We start from the raw sequence: 13,487 nt of genomic DNA on the forward strand, positions 1-13,487 counted from the left end.
ACTCCTTAAACTTTCATGAACATGAAAGACAGAGAAAGACTAAAGGAAGATGGCTGAAGAGATATGACAATGATACACAACACAGATTCCTGACAAGACCTTGAACCAGAAGGGAAACAGTTCTTCCTGGTCCTGTAAGTAAATCTGAATGGGTCTATGGATTGGATGGAACTGCCACACCAACATTAACCTCCTGATTTAGATGGCTGTGGGCTCATTATGTTGGGAAGTGTTCACACTCTCAGGAAACACACCCTGGAGGGTGAAGTGGAGAGAAAATATCAATGATGAAGCAAAGTTAGAAATATCTTAACAATTTGTGAATGGCGTGAAGAGAATACCAGAATTCTCTGTACTGTTCTGGAGACTTTCCTGCAAGTTCTAAATTATTTCAAAATAAATTATTTTTAAAAAATCACAATAATTGCTTTGCTGGGGGTGACTGAGTCCTCTCTGATAAGCCACGTTTCCTCCTTCTGTTTGCTAACTTGTTATTAACTGCTCTTATGTAAAAATTAAAGTCTACATTGGGGCCGGCCGGGTAGCGTAGTGGTTAAGTGCATGCACTCTGCTTCGGAAGCCTGGGGTTCACTGGTTCAAATCCTAGGTGCGGACCTACACACCGCTTGTCAAGCCAAGCCGTGGTGGTATCCCACATACAAAACAGGGAAAGACTGGCACAGATGTTAGCTCAGGGACAATCTTCCTCACCAAAAGACAAAGGAAAATTAAAGTCTACATTGATCTCTATCAGAGCTGAGTGTGACTCCTAAGCTGTTAGCTAGGACTTCTGTGTGCTTTCCCCTGGCACAGAGTGCACTGGAACCAGGCAGGAAGGTGGGAATGCTCAGCCCTCTCCAACTATGCTCCCTGAACACTCACCCAGCAAAACCAGCTGAGTGGCTCTGGTTCATGGGAAGGGAGATCCCAGGCTCTCGAGCCTCGTTGTTAGCTGCCCTTACCTTTCACTTTGCACTTAATCTATCAGAATGAACTTTCTCCCCGCCACATCTTTGCACCTCTCATCCCCTCTGTCCACAACACTCTCCCTCCATATCTTCCCTCTTCAACTATAAATCATCCTTCAGACCTCAATTTAGCTTCACTTCTTCTATGAAGCCTTCAAGTTCCCTCCTAGATGCACTGTGTACATTCCCCAACAAGGTACTTTTTACATCATACTTAGACTGTGGGTATTTCCTCACTCATCTGTAATCTCAACTAGAACATGAACATCATGCCTCTCCTGTTCATGATCGTTTTCCAAAACACACCATGGCATCAGAGACACAGTGATGCTCGTTTGCTAAATGAATGCATTACAATTTCGTGAGCATTCCTTGTAATAGCCATTTACGAATCAATACATCTAGGGGAAAATACATTTCAAGTTCCAAATGATGAAGTTCAAACCACTGGCAATTATCAACGGGAGTCCAGCACAAGTTTATGTAAATAATAGGCTCACATCTGCTCCAAGGATAGCCAAACACCATCTATTCTGAATCTATTCTAGTTAAATGAGCTAAACAGTATAACCATGTGCTCATCAAATTCTCATCTGGATTCCCAAGAGAGTTAAGTTGCTTTGCTGTGCAGTCAATGCAACTGGTAAAAAAAAAAAAAAAAGGGGGGCCTCTCCTTCACCAGAATAAAGCAACTTATGCCAGTTTGACTTGAAACCACCCAACTTAAGACTTCTTTAATTGTATCTAATATCACTAGAGTAAAGATCCACGCTGGTTTATGACTACCAAAGTTCATCAATCCATATGGACGCTGGGCCATAGAGAAGTGATAACATTATAATCAATGAGGGTAAGAAACAGAGATAGGTGATATGTGAGACTGCAAAAAAAAAAAAAAAGGTACACAAAATGTGGTCAGTCTATCCACTTCTGAATCAAGCAATGATCTCGGCACAGGCACTGTATCTCTTCAACCACTACAAAAAGGAGGGCAGGGAGAAGGAAGACATGAAGGCAGATCTCCAGTGCAAGCAACACTGTTCAATTCAGGAAAGAGACAGCTAGCCTCCTATCGCAGTTCACAGCGCTGACAGTCACAGCACTGATGCGAGTGCCTAGTGCAGACAAGGCACCTTAACAAGCTTCTAAACCTTCTGCAAGATCCTGAAGTTTCAGCGTACTAAAACTACCCAGCAGCACATCTTCTCTGTACGGAACCTCTTTAGTTTCTCTCTCGCACACGTTTAACTGAAGCACAGAAGCTGCTGTGGAACTATGGAACACCTGCAGAAAGGTCTTTCCTAAGGGTGGTAATCAATCGACTGACGAATGCAACTGCCTGTTCTCAATTCTCACTCTTTCTAATCTGGATTTCCTACATACTTCCTGTTTAACTCTCTCTTTATCTGTCTCTCCTTTTCTCACTATTCCATGTTTGCCTTTCTCGTTAGCCAGCTAGTTTTTCTTCACTGACTCCTCATGATCACATGTACTCCCATGAATTGCCACAAAGGTTTTCAGGGTTTCTTCTAAGTGAAAGAAAATACTCCTCCGTTCTCCTATCTCCATCACTCCCCAAATAAAACTCTTACAATGAACTCAGCACCCATCTAACCTGGCCTCTTCTCTATTTTCTTGCAAGTACATTAGGGTACTTTGGAGGCACGGTGCTCCAAACAACAAATGTGAAAACAGGTGAAAATCTCCAGTTCTGATGTCATTCCAAAACTTCAGTCCCACATTTCCAACATCTTTTCCACCTTGGTTTTGCTCTCTGCTACCTCTACCTCAGTTCTGAGTCACTCAGGTTTCAAATCTCTCACCTTCTATTTCCCTGATTTGAAATCTGTCCCCTCTTTGCATAGTTTCTCATATCTAGAACCTTTTTTTCTCTATTCCCATTCCCAGCAAACTTCAATTAATCCAGGCTTTTATTATCACTAGTAATGCATTAGTAAAATAATTGACCACAGCTAGCTGCACCTCCTCTGATCATCCTGCACACCAGCACCAGTTATTTTTACTATGCAAAACCCTTCACTGCTCCATGATGCTGACAGAAATAGATACACAACTTCACGGTTACCATTCAAGGTCCTCTATAACCTGCCATGAGCCTCTTTTTTCGGCCTTACTTTGCAATACTGAAGACTTGTTTCTTAGACTCACTCACAACTAACCAGCCTCTTCCCCTATAAAAGCATTCTAGGCAACAGAACACCCAAATGCAATGGAGTGTCTGGATCTAGGGAAGAGGTCTGCAAATTAAGGCCCGGGGCCTGTTTTTATCAATTAAGTTTCCATAGAACACAACCACACCCATGCCTTTAGGACCGTCTGCGGCTGACTGTACTAGAATGGCGAGTTGAGTAGCTGGGAACAAGACCACAGCACCTCAGTTTTTATGCTCTTGCCCCTTACAGAGAAAGTCTGCAGACCGCTGGATTTAGATTTAGCAGGATTACTCCAATGCTGTTCTGAGAACCAACAGTGTGATCCAGCAAGGGTAGAAGGAGGGAGACTCCTCAGGAAGCTACTGCAATCATCTCGAGGCCAAGATCACAGAGGGTCACAAGGGGTGGAAGCACGGTGCGGGTGGGGAGATGGTGAGAAGTGGATGGATAACGAAGGCAGAGCCAACAGAATCAGGTGATGGACTGGATGCACGTTGTGAAAGAAAGAGAAACCAAGAACGACATCTAGTTTCTAGCCTAGCAACCAGAAGGATACAGAAGCAACCAGAAGGATACAGTTGCTACTTGTAACTAAGATGGGCACTACTATGTGGAGACCAGGTTTTTGAAAGAAGATCAGATCCACAACTGAAAAGCATAATTCACACCAGTTGTTCTTCTGCACAAAAGCCTCCAGTGACTCACCATTCTTTCAAAGTACAAGCCCAAATCCTTACAATGGTCTATAAGGGCCCACATAATCGGGCCTTCCTCTGACTTCATCAGATTCCCCAATTGCTACAGACTGTTCATTCCCTCCCAAAATTCATAAGTAGAATCTAACCCCTAGTGTGTCAGTGTTCGGAGGGAGGGTCTTTGGGAGGTGATTAGGTCACAAGGGCGGAGTTCTCATGAATGAAATTAGTGCCCTTATAAAAGAGACCCCAGAGAGCTCTCTTCTTCCTTCTGCCATGTGAGGACACAGTAAGAAGACAGCAATGAACCAGCAATCAAGCCATCACCAGACAGCAATTCTGCCAGTGCCTTGATCTGGGACTCCCCAGCCGTCAGAACTGTGAGAAACACAGTTCTGCTGCTTATAAGCCCCTCAGTTTATGGTACTTTGTTTAGCAGCCCCAAGCAGACTAAGACACCAACATTCACTCTACCCCAGCCACAAGGGCCTCCTTGCTCTTCCCCAGCACTCCAATCAGAGTTCCTATGTCAGGCCTTCACACCTGATCCTTCCAGTGGCTGGGATGCTCTTCTCCCAAGGTATCTACAGAACTTATTCTCTCACCCCCTCGGCTCAAACATAACCCTCTCAGTGAGGCCTTCCCAGGAATCCCTATTTAAACTCCACCAGCCATTGAGCCCTTCCTCACCCATTTGTTCCCCTCCAACTTCTCTGCTTAATTTATCTCCAATGCTTTTATTACCTTCTCATGTAACTTGTTTAATCTGTCTTCTCCCCCCGACCTCTTAGAGGGAAGCTCCAAAAGATCAAGCATATTTTTCTTTTTTTTCACACTGCTGTAACTGCACTGCCGAAAAAAGAGCAGGTGATCAATAAATACTTGTTGAGAGAATGAGCAGGCCCAAAGAATAAATATAATTTATTAAAGATGCAAGAGAATTTCACTGATGTTCCTGAGGTTCGGAGGTAAAAAAATAAATAAAAGCATGTTATAAATGCCTAACAATGCAGCTCAACTCAGACAATGATTTTACTATCAGTTCTCCTTCTATTCCAGAGTGCCAGCGCATGACTCCCTTTTCTCCCTAGCCTGACCTCAACACCTAAAAAAAAAAAAAAAAAAAAGCGTCTCCTGATGGCCTATCTGGCCTACATTCCTTTCCCTTCTGGTCTCCTTTCAGCAGCTATTCTCTCCTTTGCACTTTGCTCATACCAACCAGACCTTGTTCTGCTCCTCAAAGACATTTTGCTCCTTCTCACCTCAGGAACCTTTCCACCTGTTAACTTTCTTATCTAGAAAGCTCCTCCAACACCTCTTCCAGTCTGCTCCTTCTCATCAGGCAGATCTCCCAACATCACCTCCTCAAAAACATCTTGCCTGCCACCCCAGCCCAGAGACAAGACCACCATTCCAATTCCTCCTTTATTTTCTTCCTAACACTTAAAACCTTCTAAAGTCTTATTTTCAGAAATATATCTTAGTTAGAGCAGATCTTACCAATTTGTTCACCACTACGTCCCTCGTGCCTAGAACACTAGATGGGATAGGTGATAATTACAGCTAGTAGGTACGGTGGTGGAGGGTCCCACTTTACCATTAAAGACACTAACATTAAGAAGTTAGACTCCCGACATCAGACAGCTAGGAGGGTCTACCTGGAATCGAGTACTTGAGACTATTTCCATTACTGCACAAGACCTGGGGCCAGACACTAATTAACTCCTCTTCTGTCACTGTAGAGAACAGTCCATGCTGCTATTAGAAATTTCCAGTATCTGCATGCCTTTGATGAATAACCCTCTTAGCCAACCCGCAAGTCGCCTAAGATCGTGCCCCCAGGCAAGAAACATTTAAAGATGAGCCAGAACAATCACAAATGTTGTCCTCGGACAAGTAACTTCCCTCAGCATTTCGCTCATCCCTCACCAACCTAAAAGTCAGCCCTGAGGAGCCCTGAGGCTGGGTCAGTGAAGGAGGGACCCCTCCAGAACTCGCTCACGCCGCCCCCTACTACCACCGCATCCCGGTAGAAATCGGGTTCCAAGCCTCAATAAAGCAAAGGAAGCCAGTCTCAAGACAACCGCAGGAGAAAAGGGAGCGGGAAAGGGAGGGCGAGGAGCACCCGCAGGGGAGCGGGAGCAGAGCGCGGAGGCGGAGCGCGTGCGGCCAGACCCTGCAGCCGCGCATCCCGGCAGGCCGGCCGAGCCCCTCCGCGCCCTCGGCCCCGGGGAGGCACCGCACCTGCTGCAGGGAGGCGCAGCCCTGGCACCGGGAGAGGTCCGCCGCCGTCCCCGGCGCTGCCGAGTGGGTCTCGCCCGGCATCATGGTGCCGCCGCCGGGCCCACTGGGCCCGCGCGCCTCAGGGACCCGCGGCCTCGACCCTGTGCTGCCTCTGCTGACGCCGCCGGGGCCGCCGCCTGCCAGGCCGCTTCCCACCGAGTCCGGGCAGGTCCATCCGTGCACAGAGGTCCCCGTGGAGCTGGCGAACGGCTCTCGGAGCCAGAGCCGTCTCGGGCACCAGAGAGAAGCGCTACCCGGCGCGGCCCCCGAGCGCGACGCAACCTAGCGAGGACCCCGCCCCGCCCTGGCTCGCCCCGCCCCTCGCCGCGGCGCGGGGCTGTCTGAGGCCTTGCCTGAACAAAATAGGGATAAGAACAGCTCCGCTGCGGTGGGGAGACGCCCACAAAGGAAATATCAGGAAGGGCGAGGCATCGGAGGTGCACTCCTTCCACTGTTTATGGGTTAATCTTTTATTGCCAGCTTGCTGCGTGGCAGACTTTCCACAGACACCTAAAACCTTCCCCGAGGGAGGCAGGTGACCCGCGATGAGGTCACTCCAGGCGCCTCCAGGACACAAAGGACCGGTACCGGGATGGGCAAGTGCGGGATTTATAACTGGAGGGAGCGGCGCCGTCCTTGCCGGACGAGAAGGGAGCGCTGCAGTTCCCGACGCCCCGCGCAGCGAATGGGACACCGAGCGTTTCCTCCGGCCACGCCTGATGCACTTCAGCGCCTCGTCGCGGCTTTCGGCGCCAGCGGCCCGTTCTTCCTCCGGGAACGTCGTTCCTCCCGGCGGCTCCCCTTGCCTGCTGTAGTCCCCTTGTCGTCCGACCCAGCTCCCCGGTCTCGTTCCAGACCCATCCCCGCGGCGCCCCTGGAGCCCTGGCTGTGAGCTCCGCCACCCACTGGGTGCCAAGCGCAGCTCCTGGCCGAATCCTCAGCGACCCGCCGCCGCCCACGGTCAAGAGCCAGCCACTACCGAGTCCTATTTTAATACCTCTTGGGAGGGGAAAAAAAAGAAAAATCCTCCCCCTGGCCGCAACTACTGGAAAAATTCAGGCCCTGATCCTCCGCTTGAACCGACTTTTTTCACCATATCCACCGCCACCAGAATCATCTTTTTAATAATCATAGCTTGTTGCCATCAATACATTGCCCAGACATCTCCTGTGGCTTCCCGACTTCTGGTTATAAAGACCAAATTCTTAGCATTCGACACAAGTAGTGTACGTGTTAAGTTTAAGACCAGACCTTACTAACTTCTTCCTAAATCTTCACTATGAAAATTGCAACTGGAGACACCCTTTCCAAGGAGGAACTCTGGATTCCTCGCATCCCTACCCTTGTTTACACATGTGGCTGACACTTGCTGTGGAGTGAAGGGACCGGTATCCAGCCTCAACAGCTAGATTTCCTATCGTGGACGCTTAAGGCAGCCCTGTACCTGACTGAGGAAGTGCTCTGACTGATCCCTTCCCTCATGAGCAGAAAACCAAGAGCAGAGTTAAAAGGGAAAGGGAAAGTGAGAAGATGCCCAGCAGGGAGTAGAGGCACCTTGGTAGACAGACCTTGTGACTCGTTAGGGAAAGGAGAGAGCAAACCTGCCCGCGGCCTGGTTACTTTCCATTTCTGGCTTCTGGTCCCAGACAAAGAGGTTTTCACAGTATCTTCCCTTTTATTTAAGGTTTCCCACAGGAGTGTTTTCCCAGAGCACCTGAGCAGAGGAGGCTTACACTACAGAGTTGTGGCCCTCTGCATGTCCACCCACACCGACAGCATCCCTACCTGGCCCGAACTTGGAGACCTCACTACCACCTTTGCAGCCCTGCTCTTGCCTGTGTTAACAAACAAAATGCACCTGAGTAAATTTTAAAGCCCTTATGGCTTTATTCAACAGCTCATGAACCAGGCACATCTTATCTAGCAGGGAGAAAGGCACTCTGAGGAGCTTTACAAAATGAAAGACTTTCATAGGCGGAAGGGAGGAGGGACGAGGAAGTTATACTAGCAAGAAGTGGCTTGGTCGCAGTAAGGTCACTTTCCTTTAGGGGAGGGCAGGGGTCTCTCAGGCAGGTGACCTCACTAGTGCTGATCAGGTGACTCCTGATTGACTGGTTTAAGATTCCATTTCTGGGAGAGCTGAAATTGTGATTATTAAATCTTGGCTTGGTGATGTGGGGCCTAGCATAAGTGACCATTTCAGCCTATTGTCTTGCTTTTAACACTTGGAACACCCTCCTTCCAGCTCTACACATCTTAAGCCCCTACCCCTCCAGGTCCCACATCTTACATCCACAGCCCCAAGTAACACCTACCTACTTTTTTGCTCTTTAGCCCTGAGTAATTTTTTATAATGTCACATTTTGACTTGGATTACAGTGATTTTTATGTCTTAGAGTTGAGTTTTCCTTTTAATCCCTGTAAAGTGTTGTACACAGTAGGTGCTCAATGAATGTCAGAGTGAATCAAGTTTGCTGCAGCTAATTGAAGATAAAAAAGAATAAGCACTTTTCTGTTCAAAAATGAATGTGCCTTTGTTTCTCCTGCCTTTCTCAAAATCAGTTCTTCAAACATTTGAAAAGAGAATCAAAAGTCTTGTTTGTGCAATACGGGGTGGGTAGACTCCATGAAGGGCTGCATAGTAAATAGTCCAGGCCTTTGGGGCCATAGAGGTCTCTGCTGTGTATTTGCCGTTGTTATTATTTTGTTTTTTTTAAGAACCTTTTAAAAACCTAAAGATCATTCTTCCCTTTCAGGCTGCACAAAACAAGTGTAATTATAGGTAACAATGGAAATTACTACAGGCCACTAGTTGAGGAATGCCGAAAATTACATTTTTCCTCTTTCCCACACCATGGGGCCACAACTGTTTTGTCATTGTGATGGAAACGAACAAAGAAGCAATGTCTGCACTGCAGAAAGTGGTGAACAATGACTTTAGAACCACACACCTGGCTTTAAATCCTCAAGCAGGTGACCTATATGAACTGGCATTTCCTTACAGAGGATTAGCTATAAATTAAATGAAGAGTGGCAAGGACAGGGCCGAATCCATAGGATCTACTATACAGAGAGTTGTTATTAACAATTTATTGATGGCGTTACTCATTTTGGAAAACAAATACATCTTCAGCCTACTCAGAAAAATAGGGGACTTTTTTTTTTTTTTTTAGCATTTTGCTTATCAAACTTCCAAGAAAACGTGTGTTTTTCTATAAGTGTCCTAAGACTTGGAGGAATGGCTAGATTCTGGCCTTTGATTTTGGGGCTTCCCTGTGCCTGTACAGTCCAGGCAGTTCTTTAGAGAATCTGACTGTAAATGTCTCGGTTCTCGCCCCATACCCTCATTGTCACCTCCCAGATACTTGGTAACATCTCCAAAGTAAAGCTTTAGAATATAACATAACTAGGAGGTTAATTAAACTGGTGGTTTCATTTATTACCGTATGCTTCTGCAGAAATGGCTAATAGATTTGGTCTAGAAGCCAAGGAGGTTTTTATCAGATGAACTCAATTTGGAAAAGTATTTGTCCTTTGGAAGTTTGTATATTTTGCTCTATGAAGAGCTGTCCCTTCCTTTGATGCACTTACCCATAAGAAAAATAAACTATATTTTCTCCTTTCTCTTAAAACCCTGAGAGGTGTGTTGTGGAGTAATTTACAACTCTAAGAGTCTACAGTTGAGTGGTATCATCTGCTTAAGTTAGGATTATTTCCAGACCTGTGATGTAATGCTAACACATGCCCACAAGATGTCCATCTTTCCCTTTCTGTGTTTTAGACATAAATGGAATTTCCAGCCCTATTTGTGACATATCAGCCGCTTCATTGGGGAGTGGAAAGGCCATCTTCTGGGGCATCCTGGGGTAGAAGGCAGTTTGTGAGAGTCGTCTGCCATTCATGGTCCGCTCTGCTTGCTCCTGAACTGCCTCCGCTCCAGTGTTTCTTAGCATCCTGGGTCTCGGTGGTGTTCTGCTTTGTCTCTGGGGGTCAGCAGGAGGCCCTGTGCCTTTGCTGGCCACCCCAGCTCTCACCCTCAAAGTGATGCAAAGTCGGGAGTAAATGGTGCTTCTTCCTGAAAGCTTGAGTGCACTCAGAAATCAGAAGAATCCATTTTTATTTTGAAACAAGCATAGTCTGGGATAGACTGCAAACTGACCTGCTTGTGAAGACGAAGCAGGAGTTTCCAGCACTTTCGCAGCTGTGGTAGCCCTCTGCATCGAGTGCAGCTCACCTGGCCTGGTGGGGTATTTTGTGAACATCCAGGCAGCTGTAAGAGCTTGTCCCTGGAGACACTTCCTGTGGTCTCCGGGATTTGGAGAAGGGAGGTAGGGGCTCAGAGAGGGTGGCAGGGGGCCTTGGTGTGCCAGGGCATGTCCCACCCACCCTAGAGAAGAGGGAAGGGAAGGGAGGGGAAGTGACTCCTCTTCACCTCAGGCCAGTGAGGGGCCTGTGACGTGATCCACTCAGAGCTAGGTATGTGCCCTGGACTGATTCCAAGGGGACTGTGAAAAGGCCAAAGGAAGTGGGAGATGCCTGAGGTTGTGGAAAGTGGGGCGCGCTGGGAGCCAGCCACCCTTTCACCAGTGGTAAATAAAGGTAGGGTTTTCTGTGCACTGGATATCATGGACCTTTCAATGGGAGCTGTCCAAGGAACCAAGAGGGCAGCCAGGAGGGAGGAAAGATGTCTAGCCGGTGCTCTAGATGCCCAGGGCCAAGGCAAAGTGGAAGCAGGCAGCTAGGAGTAAAATGTTGCTCCTACATTCACCATCAAAAGAACTGCAACTGGATGTCTGCAGCTGGGAAGAGTCACTTGGCCACCTCCTGTGTCCTGCACCAGTGGCAGACCATGTCAGCTGCTCACCAAAATCTTGCCGTTTTTCCTAGGCATTCAAGAATTCCACAACCTCCCTGTGACTGGTGTACGACTACCTTCTACTGATTGAATGTCAGCAACAGGGGCCTGGCCCATAAGACCCTCCCATGCTCTTTTCACTTCCTGCTGACAGGATTAGAGATGAACCTGTTAGAAAACAAAATTCAACTGAGTAAATTTGCAGATCTAATTGGCTTTATTAAATGATTAATGAATCAGTCAGCATCCCATCTAGCACCTAAAAGTGTGCTCCAAGGGGTTGTACAAAGTGGAAAGTTTTTATGGGAAGAAGGGTGGGGCAAGGGGGCTATGAGCAAAAGAAAAGAAAAGATTATTTCTGGGCCAGGACGTCTTATTTTGGGGGGAAGGGAACGGCAAGAGTTTTATCAAGCAGGTTCCCTATCTCCCTCCTCTGGGGGATGGAGAGGGCCCATGTGACAGATTGCCCTTGAGAAAATTCCAGACTAGATTACATTTCTGGGAGAGGCTATAAGTGCAAGTAGATGAAGTATCAGATCTAGGTTTGGTATCATGGGCTTTAGCAGGAGAGACACCATTTGAGGTCTGTGGTTTTCTTTATAACAAACCTCAGGGCACTGAGTCCATGATTAAGATACTGTCTCTCAACCCCCAGCTTATCCTTCTGTACTCTGCCTTGTGATGCTGGGACCCAGCTGCCTGGCTGCCTTGCCTGTCCATCAGGCTATGCCAATAGACAGTCCCCCTGCTGTACAGAAGGTGAGAGGGAGAGAAGGGGCCTACGCCTCCCATTTCCATCCTGTTTGTTTCTGGCCCTGTCAGCGTCCCCTGTCCTTGCTTTTGCACCCTGATGGGCGTTTCATCGGCATAGCAGCATGTGATTCCAGTCTGCAGTTTCTCTACCATTTGCAGGACCTGCCGCATAGCATCCCTTTTGAGACACTAGCAAAGGGTTGGTTCCCAGCCCCTGGGCACCCCACCTCCGAGCACAGAGACCCCAGCACCAGCCCAGGAGAACCCCTCCTCCCATGTCTGAGTTTGAGCTCTGGGGGCATGTCCTCCAAGTGTCTGAGTTTTGCTCATTCTATCTTTTTCCCTTGGTTCTCTCCAGCCCAAGGGGTGGCAGGAGCTTCTTGCAGTGTAGAAGGTCCCTGCAGGGCTTCACAGAGGGCCCCTGCCTCATCAGCCCATCACCCGCCTTGGGCTATGATTTGAGCAGTTCGTGAACCCAAGTCACAACAAAACTCACCAGAGAAACTGCCTTTTTCTCCTAATCCCCTCTCCTCCCAGCCCCTCCCTGGAGGGATCACAGACTAGGGGTGATGGTGGAGCAAAGAAAAAGCCTCCCAGGCCCTCTCCCACCCCCACCCCTCCTGCTGGCCTCTGAGAACAGACCCCAGCTCCATGGAGGGGAGGCACTTCAAACTGAAGATAAGACATAAGTGGTAGTAAGTTGTACTGGACTCTGTTGCCTGAGAGTGAACACAGAGGCTACCTGCCCAAGGTGTCGTCTAGGGTAAGAGACCCCAGAGAGCAGGGAACAGGGATGGAAAATCCATCAGTCAGTGGAGTGGCTTTACGAGGGCCCCTGCTCAGGGCTGCTGTGCCCAATTACAGCTCTCTGACTGATAGGGTCATCACCCCGCCTCCTGTGCCCTCTTGAGGTGCTTCTCCATGGGGACCAGTTGTTTGGTGTATGCCTAGCTCTCTGCCCTGCACAATGCACTGCTCAGGGCAGCCACTCTGAGTGTTGCACTTGGCCTGCAGGTGACACCCACCTGCCCTCCCAGGTAGTAAACCCTACTGGTTCAAGGCCCATTCAAGTCACCTCCTCTGGAAAGTCTCCTTGATATTGTTTCACATCTCATTTTGTTGTGTTATTTTGATTTCATTCCTGACTCTTCCCTTTTTTCCCCTCACCCCTCTACACATCTCAGCATCACCGAGTCCTGTTGGTGCTGTCTCTACAGCTGCCTACCTCTCCTTCCACAGCCATCACTACCAGCCCAGGACCACCATCTTCTCCTGGATCACCCCAAGGAGCCCCTCGCTGCAGTCAGCTGCTGCTCCTGCTTGGCTGCTGCCCTTGGCCGCCCAGCCTTGAGTGGTGCCTGGCTGCTCAGAGGGTGAGCAGTGGAGAGGAGCGAGGTGGACCAGCTCAGGAGTCGAATGCATTGTCTCTCCTTGCAGCAGAGACAAAACTCAGACTCCCTTCCACTGACAGTACAGCTCCCTTGGATCTGGTCCCTGCCAGGCTCTGTTCATGTGTCCCACCATCCTCCAAATCTTCTGTGGCTGGCCAGTTCTCATCATTCGGGTCTCAGCCCAATGTTACCTGCTCAGACCTTCCAGGCCTGAGACCCCAGATGTGTTACACTTATATTTTCTTCAGATTGGTGTCCTATTGCTCCCAGGAAGAAAATAGACAATGTAAAGTATCCTCAGTGGCCTTGTTTTATCCAAGGCTTGGCTCTGTACCTGTCCCTCTAGAACATGAGCCGGGCAGAGAGAG

The 13,487-nt window shown here is 48.4% G+C and overlaps 1 protein-coding gene across 1 annotated transcript in view; it reads right to left on the reverse strand.

Moving 5' to 3' along the window:
• The window catches only part of ICE1 (interactor of little elongation complex ELL subunit 1), a 58,692-nt gene extending 52,310 nt beyond the window's left edge, over window positions 1-6,382 (reverse strand). Inside the window, exon 1 of the mRNA XM_046671485.1 lies at window positions 6,082-6,382. Within this exon, the coding sequence (XP_046527441.1) occupies window positions 6,082-6,165 (84 nt within the window). The 5' untranslated portion in view covers window positions 6,166-6,382. The remainder of the gene's footprint in view (window positions 1-6,081) is intronic.
• Window positions 6,383-13,487: the final 7,105 nt, after the last annotated feature.

Source organism: Equus quagga, chromosome 9, assembly GCF_021613505.1.
Source record: "Equus quagga isolate Etosha38 chromosome 9, UCLA_HA_Equagga_1.0, whole genome shotgun sequence".
Lineage (NCBI taxonomy): Eukaryota > Metazoa > Chordata > Mammalia > Perissodactyla > Equidae > Equus > Equus quagga.